Source organism: Megascapheus bottae, chromosome 29 (genome assembly GCF_031878675.1).
Source record: "Megascapheus bottae isolate mThoBot1 chromosome 29, mThoBot2.hap1, whole genome shotgun sequence".
Taxonomy (NCBI): Eukaryota; Metazoa; Chordata; class Mammalia; order Rodentia; family Geomyidae; genus Megascapheus; species Megascapheus bottae.
This window is the reverse complement of record NC_143537.1, coordinates 9,973,799-9,997,215: the sequence shown is the minus strand read 5'-3', so window position 1 is coordinate 9,997,215 and position 23,417 is coordinate 9,973,799. Positions and strand designations below refer to the sequence as shown.

At 40.3% G+C, this 23,417-nt stretch overlaps 1 protein-coding gene and 1 long non-coding RNA gene across 2 annotated transcripts in view; one reads left to right on the top strand and one right to left on the bottom strand.

Moving 5' to 3' along the window:
- The window catches only part of LOC150044694 (ral guanine nucleotide dissociation stimulator-like), a 65,648-nt gene that overhangs the window by 3,170 nt on the left and 39,061 nt on the right, over window positions 1–23,417 (top strand). The window contains exon 2 of the mRNA XM_090321012.1: window positions 18,005–18,185. Within this exon, the coding sequence (XP_090177138.1) occupies window positions 18,145–18,185 (41 nt within the window). The 5' untranslated portion in view covers window positions 18,005–18,144. The remainder of the gene's footprint in view (window positions 1–18,004; window positions 18,186–23,417) is intronic.
- Window positions 11,527–20,800, bottom strand: LOC150044697 (uncharacterized). Its single transcript, XR_016533081.1, has 3 exons — window positions 20,671–20,800; window positions 16,934–17,042; window positions 11,527–11,596 (listed from the first exon to the last, which is right to left on the bottom strand). It is a non-coding gene; the product is annotated as an uncharacterized LOC150044697 (long non-coding RNA).

The following is a 23,417-nucleotide window of genomic DNA, read 5'->3' as shown; positions in this document are numbered from 1 at the left end:
GAATTGGCTCTTTCATCCCTTCTACTTATTTACTTAATTTTTTGTGTGCACTATGGCTTAACTCTGTGCCTCAGTGCTGTCCCACAGCTTTTTTGGAAGTTTATTGGAGATAAGGTACTCTTGTGATTGGGCTGGTTTGGAACTGGTAACCTCAGATCTCAGTCTAATGAGCAGCTAGGCATATAGGTGTGAGGCAGTACATATGGCTCCTTTTTCTCTTTTTCCTTCCTATATATGTTTTGCTACTACATATCTTCAGTGATGTACCAACATACCATCAGATTCTTCAGAACTTTTCAACAGGAAATAGGGACAAAATTCAGTCCAAATACAATGGAAATGTTGGGCACAGGTGGCTCACAGCTATAATCCTAGCTACTGAGGATGCAGAGATACAAGAATCTCAGTTCAAAGCTAGCCGGAGTGTGAAAGTCTGAAAGTCTAGAACCTCCAATAAACACCAAGGAAAACAGAGAAAAAAAAAAAAAAAAACAGAAGTGGAGCTGTGGCTGAGATGGGATGGCACCAACCAAAAGAAAATCAAACCAACCAACCTGTCACTGAGTTGAAACCCCAATACCTGTAGGCCTAGAAACAGAGAGAGAGAGGGAGCCTAAAACCCCGATTTTATTTTACAGAGATCCAACCCAGAAAGATGGCCCTTAAATTCCTTATTTTCACTCTTTGGTATAGGAAACGGGCTTTGCTGATCCTGGGGTTGACTTGCAAAGAGCTGGACCACCACAGGAACAGCCCAGTAGAGGGCCAGGCATGTGGCCCATTAGTAGACTACTTTCCTGGCATGCCCGAAGCCCTGGGTTCAATTCCTTGGTACCTCATACACATAAAAAGGAGAAGTGATGCTGGGCCTTTAGCGGTAGAGCACTAGCCTTGAAAAACCCCAAGGACAGTGTCACTGCCCTGATTTAAAGCCCTTGGACAGGAAATAAATGAATAATGATTAGCCCAGTGCTGCACGCGCATGCGCGGGTCTCATACTGTTCAGCCCTGGGTCAGGATTGGCACGCATGCGCATGGGGCAGTTACTGCGCATGCGCACGAGAACCTAGTTACTGAGCCCCAACCGCCATCCGTGAAGGAAGCAGAGCCTCGGAGGCCACCGCGGCCTCTCTTCTGGCCTTGGCGCCAGGTTTCTCCGTTCCCCGTCTTCACGTGGCCCTGGGGACTCCAGAGCTTTGCCCTGGCTGGCTCTGCACCCGGGGCGGCGACCTGGTGCAGGTGGGGCCTCTTCCGCCCGGGCCTGGTGTGTGGGGCGGCGTGGGGCCGCGTGGGCGCCGCCCGAGGCCGCCCGGGAGCCGTCCCCGTCCCCGCTCTGAGGTGAGTGCACACGTCTTCTCCTCAAGAAAACCCACAGCACCGCCAGAGTCCACGTGCCCGTCAGGAGACTGGGTGAGCTCCCCGGGTCCTCACTGTGTCCCTGCACGTCTAGGTCCCCAGTGTCCACAGGGATGCCAACCGCAAACAGAGCCCCAGCATCGGTGGAAGGCCAGACTGCGAGAGGATTCACGCCTGTTCTTAAACGTGTTTGGTCGTTGCGGGGCTTGAACTCATGCCCTGGGCACTCTGGGAGCATTTTTGCTCGAGGCTAGGGCTGCCACCACCTTGAACCATAGCTGCACTTTTGGTTTTTGTGTTGCTGTTTTTCTTTCTTTTCTTTTTTTTTTTTTTGGTCAGTCCTGGCCCTTGAACTCAGGGCCTGAGCACTGTCCTTGGGCTTTCTCAATGGTAGAACCCTAACACTTGAGCCCAGCACCAGTTCTGTTTTTTTTTTTCTATGTATGTGGTACCAAGGAATGGAACCCGGTTCTTCATGCATGCGAGGCAAGCACTCTACCACTAGGCCAAACTCCCAGCCCCCTGTTTTTCTTTATGTTGTTGTTAATTGAGTCTCAAAGACTTTCCTGCCCAGTGTGGTTTCAAACCATGATCCTCACACCTGGGGTCTCTGCCTCCTGATTAACTAAGATTGCAGCAGTGAGGCTGACTCCTTTATTTCTTTTAATGAATTGAACATTTTAAGAACTCCAGGGCAGAAAATTTCCATTCGAGTATTTTAAGAATTCTCACTCCATTCCCCTTGTCTCCTGTATTGTCTTTTGGAAACCCTTTTCTTACAGTGGTGCTTCACCCAAACAAGGAAGATTGCTCAGTTTGGGGAACTGAGGATCCTACTGGAAAAGTAAGATTGTATGACACTGAAGCCAACAAGAACTGCTGATGAGTGCTTAGCCCATTAATTTTGAGTTAATAAACCTACTTGCACAACAGTATTATCTGCCAGACTTTTTAGAATAAGTCTGCCTGGAAGACTAAGGTTCAGAACTGAGAACTTGGGCCGGGAGTTTGGCCTAGTGGTAGAGTGCTTGCGTAGCATGCACAAAGACCCGGGTTCTATTCCTTGGTACCACATACTTAGAAAAAGCCAGAAGTGGTGCTGAGGCTCAAGTGGTAGAGTTATAGCCTTGAGAAAGTCCAAGGACCCGTGCTCAGGCCTGAGCTCAAGCCCAGGACTGGCAAAAAAAAAAAAAAAAAAAAGAACTAAGAACTTCCTTTTGGTGCTGATATGGAGCTTGAACTCAGAACTTTGCCATTAAGCTCTTTTGCATGTGGATAGTACTTTACCACTTGAGCCAAAGCTCATTTTTAACTTTGTTGTGGTTAACTAGAGATTGAAATTGCAGACTTTACCATATGGGCTAGCTTTGAATGGTGATCTTCAGGTCTCAAACTCTTAATTAGTTAGGATTACAGGCAGGAGTCACCTGCACCCCGCCAAAATTCATTAAAAAAAATTTTTTTTCAGAGAGAAACTGGGGAAAATTAAGGATGGGGGTAACATTGTCCCAAAGAGAAATGTAGGCATTAACTAGAGTGCTTACCTAGTAGGCAGGAAGCCCTGTGTTTGATTCTTCCTTAGCATGGACATAGAAAAAGCCAGAAGTGGTGCTGTGGCTCAGGTGGCAGACTGCCAGTCTTGAGCAAAAAGTGTGAAAGAATACTTACCAGGACCTGAATTCAAGCCGCAAGACTGGCAAAAAAGGAGAATAGAGTTCATATACATCTTCTCACTATTAAGATGCAGTTTAATTTGATTCAGATACTATTTTTACTCCTCTCATGTCCCTCTTCCTGTTTTGTTTTTTTTTTTTGTAGTCCTTCCTCTTTATTTTTTTTTCTTTGATATTCTGGGTTACCATACATCCTTGCTGGATGGCCATGAACACTTGATTTCCTTCAACCATCAAAGAATGTGGATTAGTGTATGGCAAGAATGTTGCAGCTATTTCTATTTCTATTTTGGAAGGAAACCACTCACTAGCCTAAAGCCCTATGCTGTCTTCTTCCCTGTAAAGATTGGTTTTCAATTGTTGGTGGGTTTTTTGCTTTTTGCAGTTCATTTAACCAGGACCCTTCATAGATGCTAGGCAAATACTCTAGTACTGACCTACAAATTTGTGGATGGATTTTTTTTATTTGTTGACTTAATGAACAGTTCCTTGTGCATACCTGTAAACATCTTTAAATTTTTATGTGTATTATGACAACTTGCTCACAGATGACAGTGTCTTTCTCCATTGCAGTTTTATTCTTTTTAGTTTTATAATTAAAGCATCTAATGGGTTGTTGAATGCCATCAGTGATAAAAATTTCTCCCTGGATTCCATCCAAAATAACACAGGTTTTTAGGGGGTTTTTTCCCAGTCCTTTGGCTTAAAGTTAGGGCCTAAGCACTGATGTTGGTCTTTCTCAAGGCTAGAGCTCTACCACTTGAGCCACAGCATCATTTTCAGCTCTTTCTGTGTATGTGGTACATCGCGATGAATTGCACTTGGATCTTCCTGCATGCTAGGCAAGCACTCTATCATTAATCCAAACTCTTGGCCCTGTAAATTCAGATTTTTTTTTAAAGAATAGTTTACTGTTGTGGTTTGATAGATACTCTGTATAAGCTAAAGCTAATTTCTTTCAGCTTTAGAATTTTCATAATCCATGTATTGGAAACCTTATTAAATGCTTTCATGTCTACATCTATTGAGATGAATATATGGGTTTTATTTTTTATTCTTTGTGTGGTAAATTACATTTTCTAAATTTTAACTATGTAAGTGAGGTTGCAGGTCAATGGCAGAATAACTCAGTTAGCATGTGTGAAGACATCTATTTTGTCTTCAGGAAGACACACAAATTTAAAAAAAGGAAAAGGAATAAATGTAAACTGCCTTTATTTCACTTTTATATATTCACTTTTGTTGAGAATTGTTTTTGCTTTTCTCTTTGTAAGTAAAATTATTCTAAATATATTCTCATTTTTCATGGGCTTTTAAAGCTAATTAGGAAGCATTTCTCCCTGTATAAAACTGCTAGAGCAGTCATGTAAGGGATGCATTGGGTGAGGATGTGTATTCCAATAATTCCAGCTACTAATGAGGTGAAAACAGGAGGATCACAAATTGGAAAAAAGCCTTGCTAAGCATGTTTCTCTCATAAACAAAGAAAAGATAAAGAATAGAAAAATCCCCCAAATCCCAACCAACCAAGGAAAAAAAGATAAAAAGACATCATGTAAAAGAAAAGGCTTCGATATTACTCAAGTAGCAAAAACTGGTTTGCAAGTGCCAAATCTGATGCCCAGCAATAGAGTAAAAAAGATTCTTTGATAAAATGACCAATCAAACTATCTTAAATTTTTGTTGCCAATCTTGGGGCTTGTATCAGGGTCTGAGTGGTTTCCTTGGGCTTTCTCAAAGCTAGAGTTCTACCACTTGAGCCACAGCATAATTTCCAGCATTTTTCTGTGTATGTGGTACTGATGAATTGACCCCAGGTCTTCATCCATGCTAGGCAACCACTCCTCCACTAGGCCAAACTTCTGGTCCCATCTTTTGTTTTGTTTTTGTGGGTCCTGGGCCTTGAACTCGTGGCCTGAGCTCTGTCCCTGAGTCCTTCACCTCCTACCCCTGGAGCAACAGCTCCACTTCCCATTTTCTAGTGATTAGTTGGAAATAAGAGTCTCACCTTCATTCATGCCCTGACTGGCTTTAAACTGAGATCCTCAGATCTCAGCCTCCTGAGTAACTAGGATTACTGCACCTGGCTCCATCCTATTGTTTTTTTTTTTTTTTTTTGACATTTGGTCAGAATTTTTTCTTTTCCTTTTTTCTTTTTTTTCATTTGTTTTGTTTGGGGATATGGTTTTTCAATAACCTGGGTAAGTAAAAATTTTAATCCTTTTGTCTTTTAAGAGTTGAGATTGCAGGCAGATGTTATCATATATGACCTTTTGGAATTTTTAAAATAAATTATGCATCATAATGTGCTTTACACAAGTGTTTAAATGTAGTATACCAGTTCTCTATATGTTCCCTCATTCACCTACTGTTCATGTAACAGTTTGTAACCATTCTATATTTGTTGAGATAAAAAATCAGTATTGGTCTATTGCTATTAACTGAATTCCAACCTTTCTGTCTTTTGCCAGTTCTACTACTTTCCTTTTCTTTTTTTTTTTGTTGCCAGTCCTGGGCTTGGGCTCAGGGCCTGAGCACTGTCCTTGGACTTTCTCAAGACTAGAGCTCTACCACTTGAGCCTCAGCACCACTTCCAGCTTTTTTCTATGTTTGTGGTACCGAGGAATTGAACCCGGGTCCTCGTGCATGCTAGGCAAGCACTCTACCACTAGGCCGAACTCCCGGCCCCCTACTTTCCTTTTCAGTTCCAGTATCCAACACTTTACAATTGCTTCTGTTTGTTGCCTTTCTTCATATTGTCTGCTTAGCTATACTATGAATGAGGAAAATCAAAAGTAGATTAAAAATGGCCATTTTCCTGCCATCAGGAAATATTGGGGTATGGGCCCAATAACTTATTTAGCTTACCATACTAGGATTTAGTGTAATTGGTAGCACTAAGAAATTTGAATTCTTAAGTCAGGTTTGAATCCTGTAATTCTAGAAATAAGAGGGATCAAACCTCTATTATTTACTCTATCAAAGTAACTCTTTTATGAGATATATTTCTATAGTATTGGTGGAATACTTGCTGTAGAAATTGGGATGGAGATGTGTCATATACATAGGGCTAGGGTTAGAGGTAAAATTTTTTTTATAATAAATGTATGAGTTGATCATATCGGAATTGTGGGTATGATGCACAAATTCATAGAAAATTAAATGTTAAAAGTAAGGTTTTGATGACAAAATTACATGTATTTATTTCTGGTTTGATTGGATTATAGATTGGTCTTAAATAGTATTGTAATAGGGCATTTATTAAGATAATATTTATATATTCTGCTATGAAGAATAATGCTAAGGGTCCTGCTGCATATTCTACATTAAAACTTGAAACTAACTCAGACTCCCCTTCTGTAAGATCAAATGAAGCTTGGTTAGTTTCTGCTAGTGTTGAGATAAATCATATTATTGCTATTGGTCAAGCAGGGTAATAAGTCACAAGTATTCTTGAGATGTGGATAAGGATGTTATAGAGAAGATCCACTTATTAATATAACTGATATAAGAATAACAGCTAGGCTTACTTCATAGGAGATGGTTTAGGCTACAGCACAAAGAGCACCTATTAGGGCATATTTTGAGTTTGATGCTCATCCTGATCATATAATTGAGTAGATGGCTATGCTTGATAAAGCTAAAATAAATAATAACCCTATATTTATATTGATTAGTGGCTGGGGTATGGGGAAAGGGATTCATAGATTAATGCTAATGATAGTGCTAAGATAGGTGCTATTAAGTAAAGTATTAAAGATGATGTAGCTGGTTGTGAGGGCAATAGTTTTTCTAATCATATATAATCTATTTGTGAGGTTGCAAATTTTTTATTAAAATTAAGTTTTTGTTGTAAGAAATTGATGTATGAATGTGGGAAAATAGCCTAGTGTAATTGAGAAATTAAATATATAATTATTAGGGTAGACTATAAAAGTCTATATATTGTGGTTAATTCTATGGCCACTATGATACCTATGGCCACTATGATACCTACAATTGTGATTAGTATAGCTGTGATTTTAATTGTGGTAGGTGTATGGTTATGTTTTGTATATTTATTGGTTGAGTGTAATTGAATAAAATAAAGCCTGCAAAAATGCTTCCTAGTAGAAGACGTTTAATAGGATTAGTTAGTTTATTATTATTTTCATTTGTTATAATTATGTTAGTGAATCGTGGTGAGCTAGATATGACTAGATAGATTATTCGTGTGCTATAGGCTGCTGTTATAGAGGTTGCAATTAATGTTGTGATGAGGGCTCAAGAGTTTACATATGAAGTGTTTATAGATTCAATGATTAGGTCTTTAGAGTAAAATCCAGATAGGAATGGTATTCCAATTAGAGCTAAATTTCCAATTACTGTAGCGGAAGTAGTAATAAGTATAGTTTTAGCAATTCTGCCTATTTTGCAGATAACTTGTCATTTAAATTGTGAATAATGGATCCTGCACATATGAATAATATAGCTTTAAAAAAGGTGTGAGTGCAGATATGTAGAAAGGATAGGTAAGACTGATTAATTCCGAAAGTGACTATTATTAAGCCCAGTTGGCAAGAAGTTGAGAATGCAATAATTTTCTTGATATCATTTTGGGTTAGGACACAGATAGCTGTGAATAGGGTGGTTATTGCTCCAATACATAAAATGATTGTTGTAATTGAAAGTTTATTTGATATCAGTGGGTGAAATTGAATTAGTAAAAAAAAAATACCTGCTACGACTATAGTGCTAGAGTGTAATAGGGCTGATATAGGAGTAGGTCCTTTTATGGCTGAGGGTAATCATGGATTAATCCAAATTGGGCTGATTTTCCAATAGCTGCTAGAATAAGTCCAATCAATGGAATGTTTGATGTTAGTTTAAGGGAAAAGATGTGTTGAAATTCTCAGGAATTGAAATTTTTATAGAAACATGCTATTGCAATTACGAATCCAATATCCCCAATATGATTGTAAGTAATGGCTTGTAGGGCTGCTGTATTAGCGTCTGTTCAACCATACCATCAACCAATAAGTAGGAATAATATGATTCCTACTCCTTCCCACCCAATAAATATTTGGAGTATGTTGTTAGCAGTAACTAGGATAAGTATAATAATTAAAATAGAGTTAAATAATTTGTAGATTGATTTATGTAAGGGTCATGTTGAATATATCAAGTGGAAAATTCCATAATAGACCAAGTGACAAATAGGGCTTCTGGTATAAATATAATAGAGTAAAATCTGATTTAAAGCTTATTTTAAGGTTAGTTGTGTGGATTGTTATTCAGTGTCAATTTAAAATAATTTCTTTGTTGAGATTAATATATATGATTATTGGGATTATGCTTGTGATTAATGCTCATTTTACATTTGAGTTGTTACAGTAATTTTGATTTTGTTTATTCATGAGATTAACTAATATCTGTATTATTTTACTAAAACCCCTAGTAAAGAAAAGACTATCAAATTTATTACTTTTGTTTGGATTTGCACCAAGTTTTTGGTTCCTAAGGCTAACGGATTTCTATTATTCTAAAAAAGTAAAAAAGCCATATTTTTAAATATGGGATGTAAAAGCAGTTCTTAGCATTACTTTTTTGGTAATTAAAAGAGTTTTAATCTTTATCTCTAGATTCACAATTTAGTATTTTTATAAACTGTAATTACAAAATGTGGGACCTAGAATTAATTCTGGTTTGAGTGTTAGTAGGGTGATGGGGGCTAGATGTAGAAAAATTAGTGAATGTTCTCAAGTATAAGATGGTTTTAAATTTTTTTTCATATATTTTTGTTGTAATTAATAGAAGGGTTACATGATATTTGCCAGATAGAAGGTGCATTAATTCACATACATTGATACCCTTCCACATGTCTTGGTCCCCATTACCCTCCCTCCTCCCCCCTCTTGGTTTTCCCCCCTTCCCTGTCCAATTTCAAGTAACCAAATACAAATGTATCCAATATATCAGATAACAAAGTGAGATATTGTGACAATATGAGATAACAAAGGAACAGCAAAAGAGATGAGAGATAACATAGCACCTTAAGGACAGCAATCATTCATTATATGGCTTTTGTTTCAATATCCTAGAGGTCCATTCAATTTATAAGGTGGTTTGGAAGTTTTCCTCCTGAGTTGAAATTAGTGTGTACAGAGTATAGGTTGCAGTAATTAATATATTTAGTCCTATTAATAAAGTGGTTGTGCTAGCTCATTTAAAAGTAGCAATAATGATAAATAATTCTCCGATTAAGTTAATAGTTGTTGGTAGAGCTAAGTTTGTTAGTGAAATAATGAATCATCATAAGGCTATAAAGGGGAGAATTGATGGAGGTCCCATGTTAATAGTATTGTTCAGCTGTGAATTTGTTCATAATTAGTGTTGGCTAAGCAGAATAAGGCTGATGATGTAAGTCCATCAGAGATTATTATAGCAGTAGCACCAATATAGTTTCAAGGGGTTTGGATTATGATGGCTAAAATAATTAAAGCTATGTGGCTGACTGATGAATAAGCGATTCAAGATTTTAAGTCAGTTTGTTGTAAACAGATTAAACTTGTTATTACCATACCTCATAATGATTGTAAAATAAATGGGTAGATAAGTTTGTCTGAGCTTGGTTCAATAAATAAGGATATTCATATTATACCATAGCTTCCTAATTTTAGGAGAATTGCAGCAAGTACTATAGAACTGGCAATTGGGGCTTCAGTGTGGGCTTTGGGTAGTCATAGGTGTAACCCATATAGTGGTATTTTTACTGTGAATGCTATTATACATGCTAGTCAAAATAGTTTATCAGTTAACATAAATTTGCTTGTTTTGAATGTGTTGTAGTATAAAGATATTTAGTGTACCTATAATTTTGTATAAATAAACTAGTGCAATTAAAAGTGGAATAGATCCCAACAATAGAATAGAAAATATGATCCTGCTTTTAAATGTTAAACTGGTTACCTCATAGTGTAATAATAATTAGAGTTGGAATAAAGGTTGATTCAAATAAAATATAAAATATAATCAGTTCTGTAGCAGAAAAAGTTATAATTAGAGTTTGTAGAAATGAGATATAGGGTTTTTTTTTCAGATTAGAGGTTCTTTAGCTATATGATTTTGGCTTGCTATAAGTGGAGTGAGTCAGGAAGTGAGGATTAATAGGGGTATAGATAAAGGATCAGAGAAGAATATAGTGGAAAAATAGGTAGTAGAATAAGGTGTGATGAGGTTGGTGATTGAGATTATTGTAATTAGTATACTATGTACAGTTGAATTAATTCAGATTGATTTATTATCAGATAGCCAAGTTATTGGAATAATTATAGCTAGTGAAAAAATAATTTTAGCATTGCAGAAGATTTAAATTTTGTACATAATCTGAGCCATAATATGTAGAGACTTTTACTAGAAGTGCAAGGCCAACTGCTGCTTCACATGCTCCTAATATCAAGTAGAATATTGGGAATATAAATGAGTGAGTATGGTGGTTGATTGATATAGAGGTGCTTATTATGAGATATAATGATAGCATTGTGCCTTCTAAACAGAGGAGAGAGGATATTAAATAGGAGCAAAAATTATCACTCCAATTAGAGAAGTGAAGAATGCAGTATAGAAGTTTGATATTATAGGAGACATTATGATGTTTATGAGTTGAATCATAATTTAATGAGCCAAAATCAATTGTTTTAAATTAAACTTATCATCATACTCATCTCATTCTAGACTTTTATTGATTCATATGCTAACCGTAAGGCTAGAATGGTAATTAGTCCTAGAGATAGTAGAAATGTTGAATTAATGTTTGTATATTGCAAAGCTCATGGGAGTGGTAGTAGAAGAGCAAGTTCTAGATCAAATAAGAGAAAAGTAATGGCTACGAGAAAGAATTTTATAGAAAAGGGAAGATGGGCAGATCCTATAGGATCAAATCTGCATTCATAAGGGGTTACTTTTTCAGAGTAAGTATGTGTTTGGGGAACTCAGAAAGAAATTAAGGTTAAGATAGTAGCAAGGCTGAAATTTAGTATTAATGTTAGTGCTATAGTAATTACTTTTTTGATTTATAACCAAATCTATTTGATTGGAAGTCAAATGTACTTGTTATACTAAAAAAGTTTGATACTCATCAATAGATTGATACATATAAGAACAGTCACACTACATCTACAAAATATCAATATCATGCGGTGGCTTCAAATCCAAAGTGATGAGTAGATGTAAAATGATACTTTGACGAAGCATTCAAATAATTAAGAACGCCATCCTAATTATAACATGAAGTCCATAGAAGCCTGTAGCTATATAAAAAAATAGTAGAGCCATAAATATCATCAGAGATAGTAAATGGGGTTTCTAAACATTCTGATCCTTGAAGGATAGTAGACTTCTAGGAGAATAGTTACCTTCTACAAGGCTATAGTGGGCTCATGTAATTGATACTCTGGGTACTAATAGCACAGAAGTATTAAGTAAGGGTACATCGAGTGGATTAAGTGGTGTAATACCTGTTGGGGGTCAACATCCTCTAAGGTCTGGAGTTGGTGCAAGGCTGGAATGGTAAAAGGCTCAGAAGAAGCCTGCAAAAAAGAATACTTCTGAGATAATTAATAATACTATTCCATAACGTAGTCCTTTTTGTACGGCGGGTGTATGACCTTGGAATGTTCCTTCTCACATTACATCTTGTTATCACTGATATATAGTTAAAATATTGGCAATAAAGCCAATTGATAAAGGGGTATTAGAACTGAAATGCTTATAACCTTATGTACTCAGAAAGTTGAGGTCCGAGGATCATGGTTCAAAGACAGCCTGAGCAAGAAAGTAGGAAACTTACCATAAACCCGGCGTTTAAAAAAGTCACTGAAAGATAGTTTACCCCTTTGTTTTGTATGAAGTCTTCCAATTCTGTGGTGCACATTATCCTTACTGAGACAAGGAGCCACAATTTACAGTGCTTAGCAGACATCATATTGGACAGAAGGGGTACAAAGATAAAGAAATATAAACAAAGTTCCTGGGATAATCTGTTTTGAGACTATACAAGAATAATCTAAGTTCTAGACTTCCCTTTGTCTAGATATTTGGCTGAAAGAATCAGGGAGAATGTTAAAATTTGACCTTTCTACCCCTAAGATGGGGCAATAATATCTGCCCATCACTATAACACAAATCTAGAAAGGATGTTCTAAGAGTGTAATCCTTGCTAACATAGACTTCTGCTGAACAGGAATAGAGAGTCTCCATCAATAATACGTGAGCTCAGAGAGAGAATTGACAAGTGGAATTACATCAAACTAAGAATTTTCTGCATGGCAGAGGACACCCTTAGCAATCTTAAAAGACAGCCTACAAATTGAGAGAAGGTTTTTGCAGTTATATATAAGTCAAAGACCTAGTATCTGAGCAGGGTGAGGTGGCTCATGCCTGTAATCCTAGCTACTCAGGAGGCTGAGATCTGAGGATGGCAGTTTGAAGCCAGGTTTTGGGGGCTATGGCTCAAGGGGTAGAGCTGTACCTTTCAGTTGAAGAGCTTAGGGACAACGTCCAGGCCTAAAACTGAAGTAAAAAGAAAAAAACTCTAGTTTCCAGATTATACAGAAGAGTCAAGAAATTAAAGAGTCTAGTTAGTGAATGGGTAAACCAGCCAAGTAGAGACTTCTCAGAAATAAAAATGATCAGTATTAACATGAAAGAAATGTTCAACATCTCTAGCCATAAAGGAAATACAAATCAAAACAATACAGAAATTAGAATGCAAAATTGAAAAACAGAACAATCTCCACACTCATAAATATAAATTATTTGCTAAATTCTTTGTATATTCTTTACAAAAGAAGGTTCACGATCATGGTTTCACGTTTGATATTTTGTAGACAAGTCTTTGCATAGTAGAAAATTTGCTCCAGAGTTCTTTGCCGATCCTGGGGCCTAAACCCAGGGCCTAGGTCTGAGCTTATTTTCCCCCTCCATCATAGCACTCTAGTATTTGAGCCACAGCTCCACTTCTTGCTTGTTAATTGGAATGAAGAGTCTCAGACATTTCTGGCTTGGTTGCCTTTGAACAACAATTTTCCTGAGTACCTAGGATTAAGGCATGACCTACCAGTGCCTGCTGAGAGCTAGGTCAATGGTAAAAATGTAGTATTAAATTAGCAGAGACTAGGGCAAAAGCTCACTAAATAGGAACATTACTTGACTATTATTTTTCATGATGCCACTACTAGGACTTGATCTCAGGATCTTGGTGCTACCTTTGAGCTGTTTGCTCAAGACTGGTGCTGTACCGTTTGAGCCACAGCTCCACTTTGGGCTTTTTTTTTGTTTATTGGAACCCTAGAGTCTCATGACCTTTCTTTTGGGCCTAAGCATGCACCTCAACCCGCAGATTTCAGTCTCTTTGAGTAGCTAGCTACAGGCTTTAGCCATTGGTACCTGGCAGAATAAATATTTTAATATGGATAAAAAAAGATGCCGTGGTCTGGCACTGGAGAAAATGTGAGCTTGTAAAGCAAACTGTTCAAACTGATGTTTAAAATACAAACATTGTGTAGGGGCTGCTAACTCTCTGAGGGGAACTTCTTCTGTAAGGAAAGTATCTGAATAGCTAACTTAAGATCTCAGAGTAGATAGATTTCAAGCAGCATATTTATGTGTGTACTTCCAGGTTTTCTAGTCAGTCGGTTTAGCAATTCTGCAGTGACACAAAAGGCAGACAACCTGCAAAGACAACTATAGTAACAAAACCAACATCCCAGATTCTAGCTTTGGGTTACATTCTTCCCACATTGGCTCTGAAAAGACCCCTAGCACTCTCAGCTAAGGGGAGTGAACATAGTCTCTGAACTGGTGGTTCCAGGCCTGGCACTCAGGGCTGGCAGGGCTCTCATGGTGTATTTGCTTAGCTGCTCGATGTGGGATTTGAACTTGGTCTGGGATATGAAGGGAGAAGGCTGAAGTAGAGTGCTGAGGACTGAACTCAGAAGGTGGAAATCCAGGTTAAGGTGGACTGAGCACAGTGACTCTGGATTAGGGTGGGCACTGTAAGACCAGCCTGTGAGCTGGGGCCTTCATGTTAGGGACTGGAACATAGCAAGTCTAGAATTTGGGCTCCATGTCCTGGGCCTCTTCTTGGCATGTGGCTTGGGGACACCGGCAGAAGTCCTGCTGATGGTATCCTCTGGGTCCCTGTCCAGAAAAAGTCCAGGAGCAGACCATGTGATTAGTCACCAGCTGATCTGGGCACTGGTTAAAGGGGGCCAGGAGATCCTAGTGGATAAGGAAAAGAAGGTCCATGGTGACCATTAAGACTGGTGTAGGCTCCAGCACAATATCAGTGTCACCTGGGGTACCTGCAGGGCACATTGTGGCCAGAACTACTGGGGAGTTGAGAGCCTAGTGTAGATAACACTTCAGGAGAGTTTTCAAGGCAGGGTGGTAGCCCAGGTTAGTCCAGTGAAGGGTCTGGGGATTATACGTGGTGACAGGCAGAGGAGGAAGAGGTCTGATGATGTGGGGGACTTGGCTGAGTGGGTCAGGAGTCATCTTTGAAGGGGAACCATTCCCTCCTGGGACTGGACCTTGTTGGGAGCCAGAATGGAATCAAACTGTACTTTGCTTTGCAGCATTTATTTGTAAATAGGCTTCCTTTGCATAACCCAATTGATCTTCGGTGTTTTTATAGGTTCCCTCTCCTAACAACTGATCAAAAGTGTAAGGCAGGTTCTTAGACCTATTTGTTTCAATTTTAGCCCGACACTGTGCCGTGAACTCTGTCTCCCATAATAAGTACTCTCCTGCACTAAGGCATGCTCTGGCAAGCCGCTTCCAGTCATTTGGGCATGCAATACCAGCACACGCGGCCTCCAATATTACTTGAGTAAAAGGGGCAGTTGGCCCATATTGGGAGCAGGCACTTTTTAAATCCTGTAATAGTTTAACAGGAAAAGGTTGATGGTATACTTGTTCATCATGATCAACTAAACTAGGGAAGCTGTTTGGTGAAAACATTCATTTGAGCTCATGTTTTTTGTGTTAAGTGTATCTGATTGAGTCCAATTTTCTTGCTATATGTCAATGTCTGATTATTTAAAAGTCTCCGCTTCTCTGTCTTGTTCGTGTTACATATTTTTCCTTGTCCAGTTTTGTCTTTAAAATTGGTACCATTTCTAAGTATGGATCCTTATGGCTTTTCTGTGCATACTCAAGCACACATCCTTGTTATTTATTTGAACATTTCTGGGCCTAGCATGGCAGCTCCCCCATGTCTGCAGTTGTAACAAGCCCTGGAAAAATAAATTCCAGCTAAGTTGCCTTGCAAAAAGTTTTGTTTTGAACCTGGTTCTCACCTGCAAGAGTAAAATTGGCAAAGCTCTCTTGACACAAACTTCCGGAAAATGAATGGCCAATATTAATTTTGCGCGCTTTAAGATCTTTGAGTATGAATGTGTGTGAATGAGTGAGTGAACATGTTCAAGGTTAAATTGCCAGCATGCTGTATAAAACAATGAATAAATTCATACTTAAACACAAAGGCAATTGGGTAAATCTAAGCTTAAAACTTCAAGAAAAATATTAGGTTTGAATGTTTTACAATGTCTCAAAGGATTATTAAGTTGTCTTAAAGAAAAACTGGTAAATATTTTTCTAGATCCTGAAATCTGCATTTTATTGCAAGGCATACAGCTGTTTACATTGTAAACATTGTATCCTGTTTAGCCCAGAGGTGTTAGGGAATTTGGGATTTATTACTATAAGTTAAAGTTTGGAAACATGTATTAGAGATTTAAATGTAAAATTGTTCATTAACATCAGAAACTTTGCCTGTCTGTCTTTTCTTGCAAACTGACACTAGAAATCGAATGGTAAAATGTGGATAATGTGATTAGTATTTTAAAGGAATGTTTAAAGGTTTATCTCCATGCAATTGGGTGTATTTTAAAAAAGGAAGGAAACTAAGTCCAGACTTTTGGTGCACTGATGTCTATAGTTCTTGCATTAGGGAAAACTGTTATTTGAGTTTAAACTGTTGTTGGAGTTCTAGACAGTAATCTAAACTGCAACAACAACAAAAAAAAAAGGCCCTGAAATATCTTCCCTCACTAGCAGCCTGAGCCAGGTTTAATTGCGATGCACTGTGCCTGGTTGTAGTGCCTGTTAAAAGGGACTTGTTGCTAGGGCCTTTAGGCTTGCCTAAAGGTTGAAAAAGGGATTGGGGCCATAAGGCTGCAGCCGGAGGCGGTGGGTGTGAGGGGTAAGGTTTAGAATCAGGCACCATAGTGGCCTGAGGGTCATATTTCTTTCCTACTTCTGGGGGGGCTCTCTGCTCTATCCCCATTTTCGATAGAAGATGTAGGATTTCTTCTAACTTCTTCTCCATCGTAGCTATCCGGTCCTCCATTGGCTCATCATAACTTTCCTCCTTGATATTCAAATCTGAATTCTGATACTCAATATCTACTGGTTGTTGTTCCCTTTTCAAGATCTCACTTAGACTCTCTTGGGCTGCGGTATATGGCTCAGCCTCAGATTTTTCAGAAGGGTCCTTTAATTCAAGATTAAGTTCAGCATTCTCATGTTGAGGATTTATGCATTCACTTACTAAATTCTATACATTAATAGCCTCTACTGGGGTCTTTTCGGGGCCATATACATTATAATAATCTTGAATTCCTTTTCCTATCCGCTGCCAGGTTTTTTGGAATTTCTCCTCTATAAACCTCAGGCATGCCTCCTCGACAAACTGTAGGAAGCTCTGAAGCACCCCTTTTTCCACCCACGTTCCGTGGGCTTCAAGTAGGCCTGTTAAAATCGGTACATATGACCTATGGCTATGAGTTTGACCCATAATTTTTACTCCTGACTATACACTCTCTTAAGATCCTCTCTTAATAGTCCTACGATGTGTTACTCACCACAGCGGGGTCCTCCACCGTCGTCCCAGATTTTCATGGTCCCTGTTCGGGCGCCAGTTGCCGGGGCCTACCGGCAGCAAATTGGGGTTCCTGAAATAGGGGGCAGGGACTGGAAAAAATAGAAGAGAGACAAACACATCGGGTCTGGGAGGTCTGCAGCCCAGGCAAAAACTGCAGCCTCGTTTATTTCCAAACTCAAGGCTTATATCCCTTCTTGAAACCAGGGCACTGCCAGGTGTTACATCCAGATGGTAAATCAGGGAACTGTTGGGGGTTACATTCATATGATAAATCTCAGATCAATTGAACAGAACAAGGCCAAAAACAATAAGACAATAAAGCAATTATCTGCTGCAAATCAAAGTACAGTTTGATTCCATTCTGGCTCCCAACACCTTGGAAGTTCCAGGTGACAGAGTTAATAAGTGGTACAAGTAGGATCTCAGTATTGGCCTGTCAGTTTGCAATTCAAGCTTTTATTTTGGTACTGCTCCTGGCTCTTGATCTCTGGGAGAGACTCAGCACTGTTCCTGTGCTTTTTCCTTGAAGGATAGCACTCTACCACTTAAGCCATAGGTCAATGTCTAGCTTTTTGGTGTTTAATTGGAGAAAAGTCTCATGATGCCAGATATTAGTGGCTCATGCATGTAATTCTAACTATTCAAGAGGTTCTGAATAGATTCCTAGGATCTGAGGAATGTGTTTCAAAGCCAGCCCAGCAGAAAGGTCTGTGAGACACTCATCTCTAATGAACTCCTCAGCAAAAGCTGAAAGTGGTGCTGTGGCTCAAGTTGTCATTTGCTAGCTTTGAGCAGAAGAGGCTTAGCTACCGTGCACAGACCCTGTATTCAAGCACCAGCACCAGCACAAACAAAACAAACAGAAAAAGAAAGAGCAAAAAGAAAAACCAGTCTCATGGACCTTCTTGTGCAATCACTATCTTTGAACTTTGATCCTCAGATCTTGGCCTCCTTAGTGCCTAGGATTGCAGATGTGAGACACAAGTGCATGACTAGCTCTAATTGTTAAATTGTATACAAACCATCTAAAAATAAATATGTTGTTCCCTAGAATTCTACCTTCTGCTACCATATTTTTGGGAAGGATAAAAAGAGGCTGTCGAAGCAATCAGCATCAAGGCTGCCTCTTACAGAGATTCTGCCTCTTACAGAGATTCTGCCTCATGTCTCCTTGACCCTGGGCAATCCTCTATGCAGACCTCTAGACTTCATCTCATCCTGGCCTTAACCAGGTAAGCATGTGGGCCCCTGGGCATCATCCTGGTCTATTATCCCTGGCCGACTTGCACATGAATGCTGGTTTGACTGATCCCCAGAGGTGTGCATCAGAATGGACATCGACTTGCACATGAATGCTGGTTTGACTGATCCCCAGAGGTGTGCATCAGAATGGACATCCAGTAAGTAGTAAGTGTTTCATCGGAGAGTTTGTTCAGGCTGTATGGATTCTTTAATTTTGTGTGGAGAGTAATGTGGCCCACTGACTGTCCAATTATCTCTCTTCAGAGACATCTTGCTCTCTCCTAAAGACATCAGTGCCTGTACAGTACATTCCAGGTGGTCCCCTGCCTGGCAACCCCTTCTGACTAGTGGGAGATCTGCTTGTCTTGTTCTTTAATAAAACTTGGTCACTTCTCCCACTGTATTCACAGATTCATTCTTCTAAAACCATAGAAAAAAAGGAACTGACTCAAATGTCGCAGTTTTTCATTTTCATTTTTGTAAGAATCCTACACATTTCAAGTACTACTGGAGAAAGCCAAGAAGTCATTCCCCACCACCATCAAAGTGCCATTCTAAGCCATGCACTGGTGGCTTATGCTTGTAATCCCAACTACTCACCAAGCTGAGATCTGAGGTTCATGGTTCATATCCAGCCAGAGCAAGAAAATCTGTGAGACTCCTATCTCTAACTAACCACCAGAAAACAAGGAGTGGAGTATTACCCTTGAACAAATAGCTAATTGACAACACCCAGACCCTGAGTTTAAGCCCCAGGACACGTGCACACACAGAGGAAAGTGGAGAGGTGGATGGAGCCTGTGGGCACCAGAACATCCACATGCATGTTGGGAACCAATCAAACCAGGTAAATCACTTGCCCCTTTTGGAATACTTAGAAATTTAGTTTCTAGCCTTTAAGTCAGAGTGACTGTTCCACTGAAATTTGGACTCTGGACAGTGTGTCAGAGTCAGGATGAGTTCTTTCCTTCCTCTTCCAATTCTTCAAGGATCTGGTCCATTGTAGCTTGTGGGAACTTGTTGAAAGGTCTTACTTAGCTTGGGGTGATTTCTATTTCAAAAGCACACTGGTTTCTAAGTTGCATTTGATGTTTAGGAAGTGTCAGACTTGATTTTGACCAGGTGACTTTTGAAGACAGCCAGCTCAGCTGGACCTGTGTGGTCACTGAACTGCAGCCTGTCCTTTGCCTCTAAGGACTTTTGGTCAGCTCAGGGGGAGAAATGGTCATACTTCTGGCCATTCCATGATGCTGCAGCGACCTCTGCTGGCTATCCAAGAGCTACAGGCAGTCTTGTCTAGTCCAAATGATAGAGTAGTGCAAAAAAGCAAGAAATCTAAACAAGTTGGTCACTGATCTTAGTTCCCAGAAGGTTGTATCCACAGGATTGTGATGCAAAGCCAAACTCTAGAGGAAAATACATGACACTTCTATCTCCAATTACACAGACACACACCCCAGAGTTGTGCTGTGGATTGAGTGGTAGAGGACAAGCCCTAAGTAAAAATGCTCAGAGACAGCATCCATGCCCTGAGTTCAAGAACCAGGACCAACCCCTTCAACCTCCACTGAAAAGCCCCACAAAGCACAGTCAAAATCCAATCCCTAGCACCAATCTCCCACAGACAAAGGTTCAAATAAAAATCAATCTGAATGAGCCTTTGTTATTATAAAACAACATATATATATATATATAGAGAGAGAGAGAGAGAGAGAGAGAAAGAGAGAGAGAGAGAGAGAGAGATTTTTGAAATAGAGTCTCTAGGTTTCAACTTGAGAGCCTCAAGTTTCACACTTGATGCCTCTTTCTAGGCAGAGAATCTGGCACTTGAGCCCCCTCCTCTAGCCCTTGTCCTTCATCAGTTTCAATTTATCAACCAGTAACTGGATTATACACCAGGAACCTTAATGGAAAGTGTTTTCTTTTACATCATATATAGTAGTGACTCCTACTGGAAGTGAATATGGACCAGAAGTTGCCCATATTTTCACCATAAAGGGAAGTAGGAGAGAATGTGGAGAGGCCTTGTGACCCAGTGACCCCACCACAGAATACTACATAAAAAGGAAGGTTGTGCAAGCAAATGAGAGAAACACACAAAAGCAAAGAACGGGTTTTTCTTCTTTCAGTCCGTGGGATGGAACTCAGGGCCTGAGCACTGTGCTTGGGCTTTTTCAAGGCTAGAGCTCTACCATTTGACCTACATCACTACTTCTGGCTTTTTCTGTGTATGTGGTACCCAGGAATTGAACCCAGGTCTTTGTGCATGCTAGACAAGCAGTCTACCAGTAGGCCACACTCCAAGCCCATATTTTGAGTTTGTTTTTAAATAAAATATTGCAACAAACATGATAAATCAAGTGTTTTTTAAACTTGATGCCACTGTGGTAGCTTTTGCCACACCCCAGGTGTGCAAGGACTTCATTGTGATCCACTGATGTTTCAAAGATTGTTGGAGAAAGGTCCAGGACTTACCCACAGGAAGGCTGAGGTCCTTGTGCCTGGAGCACAGGGACAATGTCCTTGCAGGAGGCAGTCCAAGGTCCCTGAGCACCATCCTCATGCTTCCTGAAATGTTGCCATGAGGATGTCCATAGCCGCCCACCTGAAGGCCTTGACAACAGTCCTAAGAACTAGAACCCCAAGACTCTACACCTGGCCATGATGGGTCCATTCCTCCCTCATGGTACTGGGCCTGGGAATGATTGGTTCATTCCTCTGTGATGTCACTAGGCCTTCCTGTGACTGGCCCATTTCCTCACTAACCTCATATGCCTTTGTGAGGTCCCTGCAGGGATCACAGAAGGCAGTTCGGTGCTCTCCTTTTTTTTTTTTTTAAGCCAGATATGGCCTTGAACTCAGGACCTGAGCATTGTACTTGGACACTTTTGCTCAAGGCTAGCACTCTACCACTGAGACACAGCTTCACTTCTGACTTTTTCTGAGCATGTGGCACTGAGAACAGAATCCCTCAGAGGATCTTGTTCTTCCCTTTGAGCAGCCACAGCATGATGTCAGAGCCTCTCTCTCCAGAAGAAAAGGGGGCAGAAGGGGGTGAGGAGCAGGATAATGGTTGTTTTGGGGAGATTGTGCTTCCGTGTCCAGGCACAGTAACAGGCAGTTCCGGGGATGGCAGTGGACAGCCCTGAAAGACACCAAACAGGCTTCAGCTGCCTTCACTGCCCAGGCCTGGGCGCTGTCCTTGGTGCTGCCGACGCCATGGGGCCCTAGCGCCTTACCTTCTGCCCCAGGGAAGCAGCCGGCTTCTCTCCCAGGCCACGAGGGACGGGTCGGGACTGCAGACCCCGCGGTCATGCGTGTCACTTCCCGGGCCTGTCCGCGTGTCCTCTTCCAGAAGGCCGCGGGGCGATCGAGCCTCAAAGTCCTTTCTTTAAAAAAAAAAAATTCTAGACATAACTCCTTTGGTCTCATCTCTGCGGCTTTAAGATGGAGAGTGGGGGTACGGGGAGGGGGAGGGAAGGGGGCGGGGCGAAGCCAGGACAGCGACGCGCAGGCGGGGCCCAGTGGACTCCATGGCTGGTCCCCCCGCCCCCCCGCCCCCACGGGGCGGGGCCCTGGCTCGGGCCCAGCTCCAGGGCTATAAAGGGGCTGCTGCACCAGCAGTGGCAGCCCCATCCACCCTGAGGCCTCCCAGATGAGCTAACTGGCTGGGCCCGCTGGGCAAGCTGGGCAACCCGTCCTCCTACCGGCGGGTGAAGAAATCCCACTCGAGCTTCAGCCAGGTGAGCGGGTCCTTGGGAAGGGGAATTTGAAATCTGCCAGAGGAAAAGTCCAGGGAACCATGGCTTATGGTAGTGTGAGAACAGTTGCTTCCTCCTCTTTCAGTTTAGTACTTATTAACTGAAGCGATTGATAGGGCGTCTGAATTCACTAGAATTAAAAAGTTGCCAAACAGATTCCTTGAATCCACGTTGGTCATTTTCATTTCAAACGGGCTGTAGTTCCCTTCCTTCCTTCCTTCCTTCCTTCCTTCCTTCCTTCCTTCCTTCCTTTCTTTCTTTCTTTCTTTCTTTCTTTCTTTCTTTCTTTCTTTCTTTCTTTTTCTTTCTGGTGTGAGCTCTCTTGGCCCCTCAAAGCAGCATTTTTAGAAAGAAGGGGTTAGTCCGGGGAGCTTTAGTTTGTGACTGTGTAAGTGTGGCATTGCAGGCTGGGGTTAGGAAGATGGACAGACACACAGCGAGAGAAGAGATGACTTGTGAATATTGCAAAAACCAGGGTTGTCTGCTTCACCTGGGCAAATAAAGAGAAGGCAAGCTTCCTGGCTCTGAACAGTGGTGGATTTGGAGCTGGAGCTGAGCAGGGGAGCGCAGTTTGCATGTTACATGCTAACTATGCAGCATTTGTGTCTCGGTTGTGTATGACTTTCTGCTTTTATTAAAACATATAGAACCCCGTAGCAGTGTCTTGTTGCGCATTCTGCAATGAAAGCACGTAGTTATGGGCAGGATTCAGTTGTGACTTCTCTTTTGGGTTTTGGCAGTGAGACGACTCTGCAGAGAGACATTTACAAGGAAACACATGTCTAATTTCACAATTAGCCTGTTTTGCTTTGTATCTAAACTAGCTCAAAAATTGGTATGCTTCCACCAGAGTACAGAAGTAATGGAGCATTGCCTGCAAAAAAAAAATAACAGCCAATTACTTAGTCTCTATCTAGTGCTTACAGTTAAAATTGTGAAGTCTGTCTCATCTGAGCTATTCATTGTTCAGTATAGGTCCTGCAAAATATTGCAGGGAATTTAAACAATCACTTTATTAAAGGGAAATGTTCTCATGGTTAAAAGAAACAATGGCTTCATTTCCACACTAAGCAAAGTATTTCACTTTGTATTAGATTTACTTTGGCATGCTTTCTGAAGGTGATTTGAAGGTTATACCCATCCATAAACTTAGGGGTTTTTTTAGCCTCTTTTTTTTTTTTTAAATAAAAAGCTGTAACAGACATTATTCTTTTGGTCTCATATTTTTGAAGAGCATTTTCTACCTTAATATTTTTCATAAAAGGAAATGGTTATGCACATTTTTAACTCCATAATGACATAAACTAAGGAATCCTAAAATAGTAACAATAGAGAATGAAGCCTGAAAATGTATTTGTCTCTCTTACACGGCCTTGGTGGAACTAAGTTTAATACAGTACTTTTGTAATTTGTTCTAAAGAAGCAAGTTACGCATATGATTCAGGTAGAAGAGTTTTCGTG